At 36.4% G+C, this 21,340-nt stretch overlaps 1 protein-coding gene across 1 annotated transcript; it reads right to left on the reverse strand.

Moving 5' to 3' along the window:
* Positions 1–963: 963 nt before the first annotated feature.
* Positions 964–21,340, reverse strand: LOC132550902 (cyclic AMP-dependent transcription factor ATF-2-like). The gene is made up of 11 exons (XM_060215001.1): positions 21,295–21,340; positions 13,676–13,770; positions 13,144–13,300; positions 12,334–12,458; positions 10,078–10,409; positions 8,398–8,905; positions 7,775–8,007; positions 6,174–6,239; positions 5,202–5,298; positions 3,402–3,519; positions 964–1,291 (listed from the first exon to the last, which is right to left on the reverse strand). The coding sequence occupies exons 2-11, from the start codon at positions 13,721–13,723 to the stop codon at positions 1,053–1,055; spliced, it is 1,923 nt and encodes a 640-aa protein (XP_060070984.1). The 5' UTR covers positions 13,724–13,770; positions 21,295–21,340; the 3' UTR covers positions 964–1,052.

Raw genomic sequence — 21,340 nt, forward strand, 5'->3', positions numbered from 1 at the left:
TTCTGCTTTATTTTCCATTAAGAAAATCAAGTTTAACTATGAAAATCAATGTTTTTATCCAGGTTTTAATTGCTGATGATGATTTTGCATTGATAGTAAATTTTGTGAAAGTCAACTGATCATGATAGTCGACTGATCATGATAGTCAACTGATCATGAAAGTCGACTGATCATGATAGTCAACTGATCATGAAAGTCAACTGATCATGATAGTCAACTGATCATGATAGTCAACTGATCATGATAGTCAACTGATCATGATAGTCATGATAGTCAACTGATCATGAAAGTCAACTGATCATGATAGTCAACTGATCATGAAAGTCAACTGATCATGATAGTCAACTGATCATGATAGTCAACTGATCATGATAGTCAACTGATCATGAAAGTCAACTGATCATGATAGTCAACTGATCATGATAGTCAACTGATCATGAAAGTCGACTGATCATGATAGTCAACTGATCATGAAAGTCAACTGATCATGAAAGTCAACTGATCATGATAGTCAACTGATCATGATAGTCAACTGATCATGAAAGTCAACTGATCATGATAGTAAACTGATCATGAAAGTCAACTGATCATGATAGTCAACTGATCATGATAGTCAACTGATCATGATAGTCAACTGATCATGAAAGTCAACTGATCATGATAGTCAACTGATCATGATAGTCAACTGATCATGAAAGTCAACTGATCATGAAAGAAACTGGTTTACAGTACATACTTTGTTGTACTGAATTATTCAAAATATAAATAATGACTTTATTCTGATGACTGTAAATGGATTTTAGTTCTTTATTTAACTTGTTTCATTTTCCCTTTTTTTTAGTAAAATTCCTTAATTTCAATAATCATTGTGTATAGGGTAAGTATGCCAGATCTTATTCATTTCACTTCATTCAAGTTACTTCAACCTTTCCAAAGGTCCAACCTGCTGGTGATGAACCCCGATAGACATAGATAAAAGCTGTAGTTGGCTGCCGGTAAGAGTATACAAGACAACAAGTTATAAATTAGGTTGCTATGGTGATAACCCTGTGTCATTTCTTCCGAATAGGTTTTGTGCTTTCTGTTCGAATGACTTTGGGAATAATTGTTATTGTCTTTTGCCCTGATATGGAGCTGTTTGTTGGTGTGGAAACAGCTGTTTTTATCACTGTTGGTGCTGAGGCCGTCACCCAGGTCGCTGTTGAAGTCCCTGTTGTAGCACCTGTAGCGTCAGTTTCCAGGATGACTCCTGTCTCGTTAGCACTGGCCACTGTACCTTCCAGCATAGAAACTGAAATATAATTGATTTGTTATGGTAACAGTGGTTATTACTTATTTCAATGGCTCCACTAGGATTCTAACCTGAGACCTGTGGTTTACTAGTCTGATGCCAAGTCATGTAAGCCAAAGAGAAGTTTTCTCTAGCCGTATATTTAACCTGGGTAATTAAAGATTGTATTATCATGAATAAACGATGCTCCCACCCTAAGTAAGTTCTAACTTACACAGGAATAAACGATGCTCCCACCCTAAGTAAGTTCTAACTTACACAGGAATAAACGATGCTCCCACCCTAAGTAAGTTCTAACTTACACAGGAATAAACGATGCTCCCACCCTAAGTAAGTTCTAACTTACACAGGAATAAACGATGCTCCCACCCTAAGTAAGCTCTAACTTACACAGGAATTAACGATGCTCCCACCCTAAGTAAGCTCTAACTTACACAGGAATTAACGATGCTCCCACCCTAAGTAAGCTCTAACTTACACAGGAATAAACGATGCTCCCACCCTAAGTAAGCTCTAACTTACACAGGAATAAACGATGCTCCCACCCTAAGTAAGTTCTAACTTACACAGGAATAAACGATGCTCCCACCCTAAGTAAGCTCTAACTTACACAGGAATAAACGATGCTCCCACCCTAAGTAAGTTCTAACTTACACAGGAATAAACGATGCTCCCACCCTAAGTAAGTTCTAACTTACACAGGAATAAACGATGCTCCCACCCTAAGTAAGTTCTAACTTACACAGGAATAAACGATGCTCCCACCCTAAGTAAGTTCTAACTTACACAGGAATAAACGATGCTCCCACCCTAAGTAAGCTCTAACTTACACAGTATTCCTCTTACACACTTTGACATATAAAGCTACTTCTAAGAGAATTCTAATACCTAATGATTGATAGAACAAGTAACCTACACACTGGTCCTTATGCACAGGTTTAACTTAAAATGTGGTCTCTAAAAACAGGTTTGCTAGAACATGTTACTTATGCAATGGTCATTATACACAGGTTTAACTTACAATGTGGTCTTTAAACACAGGTTTGCTAGAACAAGAAAGCTGCACGGTGATCCTTATACACTGACTTAACTTAAAATGTGGTCGTTAAACACAGGTTTGCTAGAACATGTTACTTATGCAATGGTCATTATACACAGGTTTAATGTACATGGTCTTTCAACACAGGTTTGCTAGAACAGGTAGCTTACACAGTTGTCCTTATACAAAGGTTTGCTATTACAGGTTATTTATCCAATGGTCCTTCTACATAAGTTAGATGGAACAACTTACATACTGGTCCTTATACACAAGTCTGATAGGACAACTTATACAGAGGTCCTTATACACAAGTCTGATAGTACAACTTATACAGAGGTCCTCATACACAAGTCTGATAGGACAACTTATACAGAGGTCCTTATACACAAGTCTGATAGGACAACTTATACAGTGGTCCTTATACATAAGTCTGATAGGGCAACTTATACAGAGGTCCTTATACACAGGTCTGATAGGGCAACTTATACAGTGGTCCTTATACACAAGTCTGATAGGGCAACTTATACAGAGGTCCTTATACACAAGTCTGATAGGACAACTTATACAGAGGTCCTTCTACACAAGTCCAATAGGACAAGTTATACAGAGGTCCTAATACACAAGTCTGATAGGACAACTTATACAGAGGTCCTTATACACAAGTCCAATAGGACAACTTATACAGAGGTCCTAATACACCAGTCTGATAGGACAAAATATACAGTGGTTTTTACACACAAGTCTGATAGGACAACTTATACAGAGGTTCTAATACACCAGTCTGATAGGACAAAATATACAGTGGTTTTTATACACAAGTCTGATAGGACAACTTATACAGAGGTCCTTATACACAAGTCTGATTGTACAACTTATACAGAGGTCCTAATACACAAGTCTGATAGGACAACTTATACAGAGGTCCTTATACACAAGTTTGATAGAATATTTTACCCAGTGGTCCTTATACTCAAGTTTACTTGATACGATAACTTCCAATGTTTTGTAGAACAGTTTTCTTACAAAATTAGGGGGCCCTTACACTCAGGTTTGACTGGATAGGGTACTTACATGCTTGGTATGGAAACTGCCCTTGTGATTTCTGCTGAAGGGTGACAGAACAGTCTTTGTGAGCCAGAAGTAATGTCTTCAATTGAGCAACTTCACTCTTCAAGCCGTTCACTTCAGACTGAAAATACATAAACCACTAAAATGTTAATGAGAATTACAAAAGTTGAAGTTCAATGTAAAACTAAATATACAATCTTATATGATGGATCAATGCCATTATGAAATAAAACAATCTGACATTTTACTTTGTGACACAAAGAACTTTGACTTTTCAACAGTAGTCCTTCTGAACTAATAATTCACTGTATCACACCTAGACCTGTTGAGGATACTAGAATTTCATAAACATATGTTTGTAACAATGTAAAATAACTTCCATTTCTAGTAAACAAAGCTGAATGCTGCAGTAATGATTTACTGTATTGTATCAAATATCAGTAATCATGGACTCCTTAGTCGCAGATATCAGTAACCATGCACTCTTTGAAGTCGCAGATATCAGTAACCATGGACTCTTTAAGTCGCAGATATCAGTAACCATGGACTCTTTAAGACTCAGATATCAGTAACCATGCACTCTTTAAGACTCAGATATCAGTAACCATGGACTCTTTAAGTCGCAGATATCAGTAACCATGGACTCTTTAAGACTCAGATATCAGTAACCATGGACTCTTTAAGACTCAGATATCAGTAACCATGGACTCTTTAAGTCGCAGATATCAGTAACCATGGACTCTTTAAGACTCGGATATCAGTAACCATGGACTCTTTAAGACTCAGATATCAGTAACCATGGACTCTTTAAGACTCAGATATCAGTAACCATGGACTCTTTAAGACTCAGATATCAGTAACCATGGACTCTTTAAGACTCAGATATCAGTAACCATGGACTCTTTAAGACTCAGATATCAGTAACCATCAGTAACCATGCACTCTTTAAGACTCAGATATCAGTAACCATGGACTCTTTAAGACTCAGATATCAGTAACCACGGACTCTTTAAGACTCAGATATCAGTACCATGGACTCTTTCAGACTCAGATATCAGTAACCACGCCCTCTTTAAGACTCAGATATCAGTAACCATGGACTCTTTAAGACTCAGATATCGGTAACCATGGTCTCTTTACGACTCAGATATCAGTAACCATGAACTCTTTACGACTCAGATATCAGTAACCATGAACTCTTTAAGACTCAGATATCAGTAACCATGGACTCTTTAAGTCTCAGATATCGGTAACCATGGACTCTTTTAAGTCTCAAATATCAGTAACCATGGACTCTTTAAGACTCAGATATCAGTAACCATGGACTCTTTAAGTCTCAGATATCAGTAACCTTGGACTCTTTAAGTCTCAGATATCAGTAACCATAGACTCTTTAAGTCTTAGATATTAGTAACCATAGACTCTTTCAGACTCAGATATCACTAACCAAAATCCAAGATGGTCGCCTGTAAGCTATTACGTTTTACTGATCAGTCCCACTGCTAGTGACCATGGGGAACCTACATGAAATGTGAGAAAAAACCATCCAGTACTTCTCTAGAAGAAGTATGTCATGGGGTGAAATCTTACAAAGACAACATAACTTCTATATAAAGGGTAGAAAAAGTCCATGACACTACACAGAGATTTGGGAATATTTCACTGGAAAATACATGAAAGAGTGAGGGACAAGATGGATGCAGAAATGCCAGGGTGGTAACAGTGTACCTCCCTCCTCCCCTAACTTTGTTCCTGGGGGTATAAATATGTCTCCTGTTCTAAGAAAATATACGCCCTAGTTACCATGAGTCGATTGTTGACCATCTGAAGTTCGTCCCCTTTCCTCTCCAGATTTGTGATCCAGTGTTTTCTCTTCTGTCGACATCGCGCGGCTGCAGCACTGTCAAAACAAAAGTAGACTTTATAGCTTACTAAACCTTTCACCAGTTTGGGCTGTTTTACCTAATAGGGTAAGACTTTTACTTCAACCATGAACAGATTGCAGGCTTGAATGATGACAGGCAGTAAGGGCAGGTATACAAGCAGTAGTAATGAATACCTTTCCTGACATCCTCCTTACATTTATAATTAAATAAAAATACCATACTTGATAATCATTTAGAAAAAAGAAAAACCATCATTAATCCCTGTCACTAAAATATAAAATGAGGCAAAGCCACAATTGGCCGGGTTGCGGTTTGAGTACAATGTTATATGGTATTTATAAGACAGTTAAGGGTGTTTCATTTGTTGAGTATGTAGAATATTTGTTATAAGAGAGAAAGTTTGGTTGTATTTTATAAATTGGTACAAAAGAAGGGCATTTGAAGAAAGAAGTTGCAGCCATTTTTGATTCGGAGATGTTCAAAAAATAAACAATGGACATCTAGGGTACCAAGGTGATTTATATATGGAATTTCGGAAAGATTCTTGTAGTAGTTTCTGAGATACTGTGATAACAAGAAAAGTTTCTGAAAATGACTAAGTTCAAACGCCTGGAAAATCCAGACAAATGTCCGGAATGAATCCATAATACAAGGTGCACATCTTCAACATATATACCAACATCGTACAAAGTTTCAAGCTTCTACGCCAAAAACTCTAGGAGGAGTTGATTCTACAAGACTGGTACCCCTTTTCCCTGCCAAACTGCAGAAAATAACTAAGTTCAAAAGCCCGAAAAATCAACAAAAATGTCCTCAATGAATCCATAATAAAAAGTACACATCTTCAACATATATATAAACATCCTACAAAGTTTTAATACATACTCACCGATTTCTTTCGAGAAATTTTACTCTCCTATCATCAGAATTGTTTTCATCTTTTTTAATTCTTTTTCTGAAAAGAAGGAAAGATATCTAGAAAAACTAATGTCTTCTTAAAATCATGTGTAAGTCATTTAAATCCAATGCCACTTATCTTTCTCAACCTATTCAAATCCTCACATGCCCTATATTTCTCAAACGGTCGGTTTAATCCAACCCCTGATAAACGGAGTAACTTTCAGAGAGTTAACTTCCACCTTTTTGGAGAAATACTTCTGAGCCAACAAAGTAAATATTTTTGCTTGTTAACAGAAATAAGTAACCAACTGACAAGTACATCATATTGTTTCATCAAATGTGTGACAAATCCTAGTAGTTATTACACTTTTACCTATACATTTTGATAGCTGATTCACACAGCAACAGAGGAAAGAACTTCCTTAAACAAAACAACATTACAACATCAAAAGTATACACATCATATAATCCACCTATAGCTGATAGCTGATTCACACAGCAACAGAGGAAAAATCCTTCCTTAAACAAAACAACATTACAACATCAAAAGTATACACATCATATAATCCACCTATAGCTGATAGCTGATTCACACAGCAACAGAGGAAAGAACTTCCTTAAACAAAACAACATTACAACATCAAAAGTATACACATCATATAATCCACCTATAGCTGATAGCTGATTCACACAGCAACAGAGGAAAAATCCTTCCTTAAACAAAACAACATTACAACATCAAAAGTATACACATCATATAATCCACCTATAGCTGATAGCTGATTCACACAGCAACAGAGGAAAGAACTTCCTTAAACAAAACAACATTACAATATCAAAAGTATACACATCATATAATCCACCTATAGCTGATAGCTGATTCACACGGCAACAGAGGAAAGAACTTCCTTAAACAAAACAACATTACAACATCAACACATCATATAATCCACCTATAGCTGATAGCTGATTCACACAGCAACAGAGGAAAGAACTTCCTTAAACAAAACAACATTACAACATCAAAAGTATACACATCATATAATCCACCTATAGCTGATAGCTGATTCACACGGCAACAGAGGAAAGAACTTCCTTAAACAAAACAACATTACAACATCAACACATCATATAATCCACCTATAGCTGATAGCTGATTCACACAGCAACAGAGGAAAGAACTTCCTTAAACAAAACAACATTACAACATCAAAAGTATACACATCATATAATCCACCTATCATCCTGTAAGTTCACCGAAATATGTTTTCATATGTCAATGATTTAATATTCACTGGCACAATGGTGTGCCACTCAGAAATTGATTATGACTTTGAAATACTGAAAAATTATAAACTGGAACCTGTCAAAATGTAATTTTTATGAGGTATGTGATAACAAGGACATTAATCTTATTTTCACTTGAAATAAAATTTTATGAAAATTGTCTCAATCTTGAATTTTTTTGCATTAAAGCTCAAAAAATTAAAACTTCTGTGACTCAAACCTCATATAAAATGAAAACCTCCTTTAAGATCCTATATAGATCCTTTTAAATGATATAAAAATAAAAATAAAAAATCTACTTACAGAAGTGGCATGTCGGTGTCGGGTGACGACACATCGGATGCTATGCTCACACTTGTCTCCGACATTGGCGACATACTTGGTCCCGGAGCATAGTTTGTTGTACTGGAAATAACTGTGATTTGATTGGCTGTGTTGAGGTCAGGTGACATCTGTATCACTCTGGTTGCTGGGGATGATGCTTTCTGTGACCCTGGTGATGGCACGGTTTGTTGTTGAAGGGCTGCTTTTAATCTCTGTCAAATCACAAAAAACAACTAAACACACATTGAATAAATCAATGATACAATATTGAGAAATAAGTATTTGTAATTTTATGAGATATCTTGAACATATATCTTTTTTATTTCGAAAGTGGTGTAACATGACCTTTAACCCTTTAACCATGACCTTTGACCACCAAAATCTCATAAGTTGTAAAACTTGATGCTATGGTGAGAATATGAACTAAATCTGTGAAGGGTTTTATGACATATCTAGTCCTTTATTGTTAATGACATATGTACACAGTAACCAATGGATACACATTCAAAATGCATGATTGTTATCCAGTACCTTACAACTAACTTCAGTGAGAGGACAATCAACCAGACTGTCTGTTTATAAAGGATTTAGGCCAATTATACCTGTTTAGTTAGAGAGGACTGGGCCAAGCCTGCTCCTGACGGCTGCTGTTTGACCGGGGAGTGTGTCAGCACAGACTGAGGTGCAGGACTGACCGATGGGGATGGACCACTGGATGGTGTGACCACTGCCGGGGTCGGAATCTTCTGTGGCATGCCTGTTGATCCTTGCACAATCTGCACACCTTGGTTTGTGATGTTCTGAACACCAGCATTTGTTATATTTTGGACGTTGGCATTTGTTATGTTCTGAAGCCCGGGGTTTGTGATTGTTTGTAAGTTGGGTGTGACTGTTTGTAACCCTTGGTTTGCTACAGGCTGTTGAACACCAGCATTAGATGTATTTTGTATGCCACCATTTGTGATGGTCTGTATCCCAGGGTTGGTAATGGTGGCAGGAATCTGAACTGGAACAGTCTGTCCTGAGGGAAGTTGAAGAAACACTTGCATACAGGTCGCAAACTGTGGGGGTTGTATTACAGGAGTGGCCACGCCTATCGTTGTCTTGGGACTGAAAGTAAATCAACACATCATGTATTCATGGACTCTGCACTATTTTACTGAAATATCAAAGGAAACATTAGAATCGCTAAAAACAGCAAGAATGCTTGAAACAGATGTCCAGTCAAAAAGTGCAATATTTTTTCAACTACAATGTCACGTACAGTGTAGTAATGAAAATGTCACACCTAATTTTCTTACTGTTTAAGATAAAAAAAGAAATGTTCTATACATACATCCCAATATGAAAAAAAATGTTTCAAAATAGCAAGACTGCTGTAAGGATAATTAATACATTAATTTCTAAAATCATAGATCCATGTTCAACATCATCACGTTGTCATCGAAGAATTTTATTCCATCAAAACATGTTAACTACACAAATATTGCAGTGTTAAGAGTTATTAAGGACCAATATATGTCAGAGCAAAAACAGAATATAAAAATCAAAATAAGTAAACCAGTCTACAGTGTGAGCTTGTACTCTCACCTGTTGTACTGACAAGGTTACACACTGTCGTCAATTTTTTCAGATTTCCCTACTCTTTAATACAGCCATGGAAACACAAAACTGGAATACCACCATTTTCCATTATGATTTGAGAATAGTGTGAATATCTCTTTGTGAGCCCCTAATAACAATGCTACAATGTTCCACAATTTACCGGTGTCCTAGTTAGGTATGGTCAATTCCTGGCTGACCGAGTCCAAGGATCACTGACCACGGTACATTGTGTATACAAGAACATTAGAATGTTTCTTTTATTGGTTTACACCTAAGTATCATTCACTTTTAAAGGTTCTTTCTCAACACCACTATGTCATTCAATGAAATGTTCATTTGGAGTCCCTTTGATTTTATTAATGGCTGTTAGATGATCTCAAGACTTTTCTGAGTTGTGTGTCAAAATGCTTATGTGCATGCAAAAAGAAAAGTTGGAAATTCCCGGAAAGGTGTTACAGAAAAGATTCCATTCACACGACGAGCAAGTGGAATTACATACTTACTAATCCAGCAGTAAAATCTACACATCTGCACAGCAAGACGAGGTATTTATTTAGAATACATTTTACTGGAGTTTGAATGGCTCATGTCAATGAAGAAATACCAATTTTGTTTTTGCTAACTAATGAATATAGTAAAGTATTTTAAAGTCATGACAAGGTGCTAACCATACGTACGGTGAGACAGTTGTTGACTGTGCAGCCGTCACTAACAGATTAGATGAAACAGATGGGCCAGCAGTAGGACCAGTCGCCAAGGAAACAGATGGTGCGGTAATCTTTGGTTGGTCATCAACTGACATCACAATGACATCACTGTCCTCGTCAGTTGTTGACGTTGGTTCTATCGTCTTCAGTTTTGTTAGATTGAGGGCCATGTTATTGTCATTATCAATAAGATCATCTGGGTCGACTTTCTCGCGTTTGATCCCATGTATGATCTTCGGTGTGGGATGTGGTATCGGAGTGTTCAATTCATTTGAACTTGGACCAGGAAACGGACTACCACTCTGTAAATAAAACAGATTATGAAAAACACATGAGAACACATCTGACTGAACTGTGTAAGTTGCACGACATGAAAGACATGAAACAGCAGAGGCGTAGCTTCCATAGAAAGAAAAAGCCTGGGCTTTCACATAAAAAATCCGTGCATAGAGTATGTCGGACAAAATTACACAACTAGGGTTGAAAATAAATATCAGGGGTTGAAGTTAATTGTTAAATAAATAAAAAATCCTGTCTCAGAAAACGATTCAAAACATCTTCGAAATCATGAAATTCAGACCCCTCGTCTGGGGTTACACATTTCTGATGGGCTTGCTACGCTCCTGAACAGTATACATACTTAGAACATATGGCACCTTCTCAATGTATTTCTAATTAACTCCGGCTAGATTATCTGAAATCTTAAATCTAACAAGCTATATATTACCTGAAATTTCTAACTGACTCCAGCTATATTATATGGAATTTAAGATTTATATCAGCTATATTACCAAGAATTTTAATTTAATTTAAAGTTTGTTTAGCTATTTCACATGGAAAATCCAAATTACTCAAACTACATAACCCAGAATTTCTAAATCATTCCACCTATATTACCTATAATTTCTAAATCACTACACCTGTATTACCTATAATTTCTAAATCACTCCACCTGTATTACCTAGAATTTCTAATTCACTCCACCTGTATTACCTAGAATTTCTAATTCACTCCACCTGTATTACCAAGAATGTCTAATTCACTCCACCTGTATTACCTAGAATTTCTAATTCACTCCACCTGTATTACCAAGAATGTCTAATTCACTCCACCTGTATTACCTAGAATTTCTAATTCACTCCACCTGTATTACCAAGAATGTCTAATTCACTCCACCTGTATTACCTAGAATTTCTAATTCACTCCACCTGTATTACCTAGAATTTCTAATTCACTCCACCTGTATTACCTAGAATTTCTAATTCACTCCACCTGTATTACCAAGAATGTCTAATTCACTCCACCTGTATTACCTAGAATTTCTGATTCACTCCACCTGTATTACCAAGAATGTCTAATTCACTCCACCTGTATTACCTAGAATTTCTAATTCACTCCACCTGTATTACCAAGAATGTCTAATTCACTCCACCTGTATTACCTAGAATTTCTAATTCACTCCACCTGTATTATCTAGAATTTCTCCTTTACTCCACCTGTATTACCTAGAATTTCTAATTCACTCCACCTGTATTACCTAGAATTTCTAATTAACTCCACCTGCATTACCTAGAATTTCTAATTCACTCCACCTGTATTACCTAGAATTTCTAATTCACTCCACCTGTATTACCTAGAATTCCTAATTCACTCCACCTGTATTACCTGTATTACCTACAATTTCTAATTCACTCCACCTGCATTACCTAGAATTTCTAATTCACTCCACCTGTATTACCTAGAATTCCAAATTCACTCCACCTGTATTACCTGTATTACCTGTATTACCTAGAATTTCTCCTTTACTCCACCTGTATTACCTAGAATTTCTAATTAACTCCACCTGCATTACCTAGAATTTCTAATTCACTCCACCTGTATTACCTAGAATTCCTAATTCACTCCACTTGTATTACCTAGAATTCCTAATTCACTCCAACTGTATTACCTGTATTACCTGTATTACCTACAATTTCTAATTCACTCCACCTGCATTACCTAGAATTTCTAATTCACTCCACTTGTATTACCTAGAATTCCTAATTCACTCCACCTGTATTACCTGTATTACCTGTATTACCTAGAATTTCTCCTTTACTCCACCTGTATTACCTAGAATTTCTAATTCACTCCACTTGTATTACCTAGAATTCCTAATTCACTCCACCTGTATTACCTGTATTACCTGTATTACCTAGAATTTCTAATTTATTCTAAATGTATTACCTGCAATACAGCACCATCAGTGTCCAATGCCTTTTTAAATGCTTCCTCAAATGGATTTTTTAATTCCTGAAAGAGCCCAATTTCTTCACAATTGCGTAGAAACTTAGTTGGGGTAGGTGTCTGATCTGAAATATCAATCATTAGTGTAAGAAATATAAATGCTTATTGTTCGTACAGTGGAGACTTGAAATACAAATCCTTTGTGTTAATGTCTGTATTACATCAGTGCCCCTGTTCCAATGCATCAAAATATCCTTGTTTGACAAATTTGTTGAAGTTGGTAATATATGTAACCTTTGACCCTTGATCGATGACCACCTTAATATGATAATGTGTAGAACTCAATCTTATGATATTATTGCAAACATACAAACCCATTCCGTTGAGAGGTTCACTAGATATCACAATAATTTGGAACAGGATGTGACATGATGCCACACGCAGATATAGGAAATACTACACACCTCCCATAAAGTGGTGGGGATATAAAAAGAGAAAATCTCCTTGACCAATGGTTTATATTTATTTATCTATTTATTTAACAGGATTTGCATCTCTATTACAGCTTTTCAGCCATTCTGCAGACAACATCACCCCTGAGAGTCCCTTCTAAACTCAGAAAGCAACTTACTTTCCCAGCCACTCCATCTTACCAAAGAAGGGTCAGACTGCCCCAATGCTACTGGGTGACCGTGATTGGAAAAGTCTCCCTGTTGACAAAGTCTATCCTATGAAGAATTCAGCCTCCCCAAATGCCAATGGTTGACCATACAAGTGATTGCCTTAAAGTATCAGGCCACCAAGTCTTACCTAAGAAGAGTCCAGCCGCCCCCATGCCACTGGGTGACCGCCCTGGTGACCGCCCTGGAGTCAAGGTGTTGAGAGTACTACCACTTTGTAAATTCAAAGCCAGTGACATCTCATGTTTCCTCATATGCACAGCAAGGTGATCTTCATTTGTGAATTGCTGAAATTGGAATGAATTTCCAGATAAATCCTCAAATATATCATGACAATAAAATACTATAATATTATATAAAAGATTAAACTCTTTGTAACATCCTAAACTTATCACAGATTCAAGTTAATTCTTCACAAGTTGTTTAATGGTGTGTATACATATTTTCTGATTTTATATAATATCATGTATAAAAATGTCACATTTAATTGTTCAAGAAATGTATAATCAACATGCATCTTTACAAGGTATGCTACGAGACACTCAGACAAGACTACCTGAAAAGGGAAAATATTTAGAACTGAAAAAACAAAATATAAACTCTTTGATCTTGATATATGATATTAAAATGAAGAGACAAGAAATTAACTTTTAACAAATTACCTGTCCACAACCATTCTGTGAGCACACAAACGGTTTATCATCTTCCATGTCCTTGTGTCCAGTGGCCTCACAGAGAAGCACCGTCACGGGAACCACTGTAAAAATATATATTAATAGCACCGTCACAGAAACCGCCGTATAGATATATAATAATAGCTCTGTCACAGAAACCGCTGAATAACTATATAATAATAGCTTTGTCACAGAAACCGCTGTATAAATATATAATAATAGCTCTGCCACAGAAACCGCTGTATAAATATATAATAATAGCTTTGTCACAGAAACCGCTGTATAAATATATAATAATAGCTCTGCCACAGAAACCGCTGTATAACTATATAATAATAGCTCTGTCACAGAAACCGCTGTATAAAGATATAATAATAGGACCATCACAGAGACCGCTGTATAACTATATAATAATAGCTCGGTCACAGAAACCGCTGTATAAATATATAATAATAGCTCTGTCACAGAAACCGCTGTATAAAGATATAATAATAGCACCATCACAGAAACCGCTGTATAAAGATATAATAATAGCTCTGTCACAGAAACCGCCATATCAATATATAATAATATCTCTGTCACAGAAACCGCTGTATAAATATATAATAATAGCTTTGTCACAGAAACCGCTGTATAAAAATATAATAATAGCACTGTCACAGAAACCGCTGTATAAAGATATAATAATAGCACCATCAGAGACCGCTGTATAACTATATAATAATAGCTCGGTCACATAAACCGCTCTATAAAGATATAATAATAGCTCTGTCACAGAAACCGCTGTATAAAGATATAATAATAGCACCATCACAGAAACCGCTGTATAAATATATAATAATAGCTCTGTCACAGAAACCGCTGTATAAATTTATAATAATAGCACCATCACAGAAACCGCTGTATAAATATATAATAGCTCTGTCACAGAAACCGCTGTATAAATATATGATAATAGCTTTATCACAGAAACCGCTGTATAAAGATATAATAATAGCTCTGTCACAGAAACCGCTGTATAACTATATAATAATAGCTCTGTCACAGAAACCGCTGTATAAATATATAATAATAGCTCTGTCACAGAAACTGCTGTATAAATATATAATAATAGCTCTGTCACAGAAACCGCTGTATAAATATATAATAATAGGACCATCACAGAAACCACTGTATAACTATATAATAATAGCTCTGTCACAGAAACTGCCGTATAGATATATAATAATAGCTCTGTCACAGAAACCGCTGTATAAATATATAATAATAGCTCTGTCACAGAAACCGTTGTATAAATATATAATAATAGCTCTGTCACAGAAACTGCTGTATAAATATATAATAATAGCTCTGTCACAGAAACCGCTGTATACATATATAATAATAGCTCTGTCACAGAAACCGCTGTATACATATATAATAATAGCTCTGTCACAGAAACCGCTGTATACATATATAATAATAGCTCTGTCACAGAAACTGCTGTATAAATATATAATAATAGCTCTGTCACAGAAACCGCTGTATACATATATAATAATAGCTATGTCACAGAAACCGCCATATAAATATATAATAATAGCACTGACAGTTAAAGTAAGATATTATACAAACACACAAACTGACAATTAATGTAAGATATTATACAAACACACAAACTGACAGTTAATGTTTAAGATATTATACAAACACACAAACTGACAGTTAATGTTTAAGATATTATACAAACACACAAACTAACAATTAATGTAAGATATTACACAAACACACAAACTGACAGTTAATGTAAGATATTATACAAACACACAAAATGACAGTTAATGTTTAAGATAGTATACAAATACAAACACACAAACTGACAATTAATGTAAGATATTATACAAACACACAAAATGACATTTAATGTAAGATATTACACAAACACACAAACTGACAGTTAATGTTTAAGATATTATACAAACACACAAACTGACAATTAATGTAAGATATTACACAAACACACAAACTGACAGTTAATGTTTAAGATATTATACAAACACACAAACTGACAGTTAATGTTTAAGATATTATACAAACACACAAAATGACAGTTAATGTTTAAGATATTATACAAACACATAAACTGACAGTTAATGTTTAAGATAGTATACAAATACACAAACTGACAGTTAATGTTTAAGATAGTATACAAACACATAAACTGACAGTTAATGTTTAAGATAGTATACAAATACACAAACTGACAGTTAATGTTTAAGATAGTATACAAATACACAAACTGACAGTTAATGTTTAAGATAGTATATACATTTTCTTACGTATCTTCCATTCAAGGCTTCCATTTGTAACTACAGTCTCTATTTTGATCACACTTATTTAATCAATAAAAGGAGATAGTTCCAGGTGTTACCTATAGCATATCTAACTAATCAACATGTATACATAATATATCAGCCAGTCAACTCTCATTCTCGGTCGGAAGGTCACCGCTAAATTATGTGAAGCCTAGAAAACAAAAGCTACATTTATATTGTAAAACAAAACTAGACCAGCTGTGTAACAAAGGGATATCTGAAGTATTTATGGAGAGTCAATACAAACTGATACAGAGTACCAAACATCTGCCTACTGATTATAATGGAAGTTTAGAAGGCAGCTTGACTTAAAGCAGCATCTTCACTAGATACAAGTGCAGATAAAAAATCAGCTTTTCCAAATGTTTCTCCTCAGATCCATTGTCCCTACTGCTGAAACTGTATCATAAACTTCAAACTAAAAATAAGCATCATACGTATACAATAATATGATGGAAAGTATATCCTATCATTACCGTTAAGGGCAGTCAGAAAAAGACCATAAACAGATACGAGTAGTGATGTGATGGGTGTTAAAAAGTTTCTTCAATAATTTTGCTAAATTTGAATAAGACATCTTAACAAGGAGCCACCACAGTCCATAATCAGGTGGAAGAACAGTGGACTACCCCACCAGAGGTGAAGAACAGTAGCCTACCCCACCAGAGCTGAAGAACAGTGGCCTACCCCACCAGAGGTGAAGAACAGTGGCCTACCCCACCAGAGGTGAAGAACAGTGGCCTACCCCACCAGAGGTGAAGAACAGTGGCCTACCCCACCAGAGGAGAAGAACAGTGGCCTACCCACCAGAGGTGAAGATCAGTGGCCTACCCCACCAGAGGTGAAGAACAGTGGACTACCCCACCAGAGGTGAAGATCAGTGGCCTACCCCACCAGAGGTGAAGAACAGTGGCCTACCCCATCAGAGGTGAAGAACAGTAGCCTACCCACCAGCGTGGTCAGATTTGAGGTGTGGGGCTCTACATCAGTGTTGAGGTTTGAGGTGTGGGGCTCTCTATCAGTGGTGAGGTTTGAGGTGTGGGGCATCTTATCAGTGGTGAGGTTTGATGAGTGGAGCTCCATATCAGTGGTGAGGTTTGAGGTGTGGGGCTCCCAATCAGTGGTGAGGTTTGAGGTGTGGGGCTCTAATCAGTGGTGAGGTTTGAGGTGTGGAGCTCCATATCAGTGGTGAGGTTTGAGGTGTGGGGCTCCTTATCAGTGGTGAGGTTTGAGGTGTGGGGCTCTATATCAGTGTTGAGGTTTAAGGTGTGGGGCTCCTTATCATTGGTTAGATTTGAGGTGTGGGGGTCCCTATCCGTGGTGAGGTTTGAGGTGTTGGGCTCCTTATCAGTGGTGAGGTTTGAGGTGTGGGGCTCTATATCAGTTGTGAGGTTTGAGGTGTGGGGCTCTATATCAGTGGTTAGGTTTGAGGTGTTGGGCTCCCTATCATTGGCGAGATCTGAGGTGTGTGGCCCCTATCAGTGATGAGATCGGAGGTGTTTGCTCCCTATCAGTGGTGAGGTTTGATGTGTTGGGCTCCCGATCAGTGGTGAGGTTTGAGGTGTGGGGCTCCCTATCAGTGGTTAGGTTTGAGGTGTGGGACTCCCTATCAGTGGTGAGATCTGAGGTGTAGGGCTCCACATAGTCAGTGTATGCTCAATGCATCAGTATTTGAACATATTGATCTGCCAGGATGAATACAAGTCTGAGACTTAAAATTTTGATATTGAGCCAAATCTCCTCTACTGTCTCCCATCATATTCCCAAAAAGGAAGCAAACATTCGTACTAGTGTTTTCTTTCTTCTGTTCATTAGACTACGGATTAACCTACAATGTTTTACAGGTTTTTATACTCTGTAAGGTTTACCTCTTTTAATTGTATTTTCAAAGCCAACAATTGGATGCCATTGCTAAACATATGACTACATATAGCTTGCTTCCTAAAGCAAAATATCTCTAAGGAAACAAACATAATTTGTGTTCTGTTGAATAGCAGATACATGTACAATAATATGCACAATAAACAGATTGTTGGGAATCCCAGCTGAAAAGGCAAATTATCCTCCTTTTTGAACCGCTCACTTTCCATTCAGCGAGATTACCTCCTAAACAATAACTTTCGAACTACATATCAAGGAAATACACTTCTTCCCTCTTAATGGAGTAAAATCTGCATCTGCACCAGACAGGAAATGCACACTGTACATATTGTACATTACTCAGGTTCAAACAAGTGTGCAGGTTTGTACCTGGCAAAAATCAATTGGAAGCAGCAGAGATACAGCTGTCAATATTCTCAGCCACTCTCCCACTGCCTGTTCAGGTTTAGAAAACACTGCACACTACAGAAAAGGCCTTGGCTACTAACATACAACTCCATTGTAATGAGCTACAATATAGCTATAATATTGTTTTTTTCTTTCTACCTGAACTGCCTGCAGTGTCCTACAATGCCTGTATCAATGGTGAAAAATTATTAAACCTTTTTTTGCAAATTGAAAGACATTTTTTTTTAAAAGGAGAAATATCCTTCTTTGCTGTAAAACATCACATCAACACATACCATGTGTGGCTAAAAATAGATATTCATGTTTTTATGCCAAATGACAAAAATATGTGCATGCCTTCTTTATTAATTATTTATTGGGTTTTTGTCCGATATTAGCCTTTCAGCATTTTGGCAATATCAGTGCACTCAACATTGCATTGCAAGTATTATATTCCAACTGGTAACGGTCCACAACTAGGATCATTTTGAGACATACTCTCCGTGTCGCAACTTGCTGAACAACATACAGAAGGCCCACCACATCCTTCCCAGAGTGATACGGGTAAAGACACAAACACATAAACAAAGATCTGTCTGTTTCTCAGCTTTCTGAGAAACACAAACCACCATGGGTTAGGAGCGTCAAGCAACTCGTCTGATATTTGTAAGGTCATCATTCTATACACTGTGCTATCATTGTCCCTCAGCTACTACTAAAGTCCACTCAATATTGTCTTCAAGTGCCACAACAATTACAACCTTTATTTACATAATTTGGTGTGTTAAATACTGTAGTAATAAAAAATGTTTTGCTGCCTAAAGAGTCCATAATAAATTTATTTATAAATCAAAGTGGAAACTTCCTTCCAAAACATCAACATCATACTTCATAGCAGATCACAAGAAACAGATACACTTATATGAATGTAATGAGTCCCCAACATATATGATGGATGGGTGAACAATTATATGCTATTTGTCAAGGTCATTTTGGGCGTATATATCTACGATATGACACTTCTTTCTACTGCTTTACTAAGAAAGAAGAATGCATGCTTCTCAATCTCCTGATTAAAGTGACGGTGTCTAATATTTATAAATGTATGAAAACATGTACCATCAATCTCAGAAATAAAAATACCAGGAAATCGTCATCAAAAGTCCCAGGAATGGTCATTAAAAGTGCCAAGGATTTGTCATCCAAAGTCCTAGGGAATCATCGCAAAAAGTCCCTGGGATTTGTCATCCAAAGTCCTAGGGAATCATCGCAAAAAGTCCCAGGGAATTATTATCAAAAGTCCCAGGGAGAGGACATCAAAAGTCCCAGGGAATCCTCATCAAAAGTCCTAGGGAATCATCGCAAAAAGTCCCTGGGATTTGTCATCCAAAGTCCCAGGAATAGTCATCAAATGTCCAAGGGAGAGGTCATCAAAAGTCCCAGGAAATTGTCATCAAAAGTTCCAGGGAATCATCATCAAACTATTGATAATATACATGTTTTGTCTGTACATTGGTTCAAGACCATTATGTACTTCAGAATCGCCATTTTGTCGAGGCGTATCACATGTACTATTGACCTGCGTGACCATGCACCAGGATAATTTTGGTTGCTGTAACATGTCACACTTCCACAAAGAATAAAAAATAGTGATTAAAACCATTCAGCATAAAATATTCTGTGTTAATATTTCAATGGCAATTTTGTATATTTTTTCTTAATACACATTTCACATGTCAATCATCCTCCCAGATATGATGAAATAACCAATCAATACCCCTGGATGCCATTGTTTTGTTGTTGTCTGCCAAATGAATAAAAACTTACCAAGAATAATAGACCTCGCCTTCTTGAAATTTTTGGCTTTGAAAGTCCAAAACATACACTTCATGTATTGGAAAAGTGGTGGGTTTTTTTTCAATTATCATTCTTAAAGACTCAATCATTATTTTACTTAACTCGCAAATTGCATTGCGACCAATGAAGATTTGAACCTTATCTCAATACATTTGTGTTATAAAAAAGATGATTGTCAAGAAACATGGTTCATTTGAGAAAAAAAAACAACCAAAAAATAAAATTTTGATCTAACCCTTCAGAAAATGTGCACACAACACAGATATAAACATAGCATGAATTTGTTCTTAAAGGGTCCAAAATTAATGTACCAAGGATATTTACTCTCTAGTCTATCACATCCCTGGTAAATTTGTATACAAGGTATGAAATCAACTGAATTTTTTTGTAGGTTGGGGTGGTTTGTGGTGGTTTTGGGTACTTTTGAATGCTTCATCACACCCTGCGTTTCTGCCAAAACCATGATCAATCATGCAGTCACTTCCTCATCAATCATACTTTCGAAGTTGCTACTGAGCTAAATAAAAATTTCATCCACTGGGACGCTACAAGGTGTTAAATTTCACAACAGTCAAAGTATTTTCAGTTCTATCACTTGAGATTTATACTACAACCCATGGTCTATAAATAGCTAGACAATTCTATAGAAATATTTAGTATTATGAAATAACACACTCCATACTTCTCTAATTCGGGTGAAAGGTTTGAGATTTGTGTTTTGATTGGTAGTTTCACTTATTCAATTCTGCCAGCAAATTATAATCCTAATTAAACTGTACATGCACTAGGGTGAATTTGTAAGTAAACAAATGATTGACGAAACAGTGATTATCACAAAATCTCCGCAAGTAATCAACGTAACAAAACGTGTTCCACATTCTATTTTGTCTTATGATGTACCCAGGGGATACAAATCAGAGATAAAAACAATGTATTGTCCCATTACATACTTTCAAATAACTTATCTCTCAGTGTAGTATCTGTGTATGTCTCCTGTCAACTGGACGGAAACGAGCGGGCACTTGCTAACAACATAACGTAATGGACGATCGTAGAATGTATGCACCTGCTGAAAAGCCTTGTTAAAATCTATGTCATGAATGTCACTGGTATTTCCAAGATACTTACCTATAGCGTCCTAACCTCGGTAATGATCCTGGGTTTTTACTATTTT

This window comes from Ylistrum balloti, unplaced genomic scaffold (assembly GCF_031769215.1).
Source record: "Ylistrum balloti isolate Yb309-2 unplaced genomic scaffold, AGI_CSIRO_Ybal_v1 Utg370156, whole genome shotgun sequence".
NCBI lineage: Eukaryota > Metazoa > Mollusca > Bivalvia > Pectinida > Pectinidae > Ylistrum > Ylistrum balloti.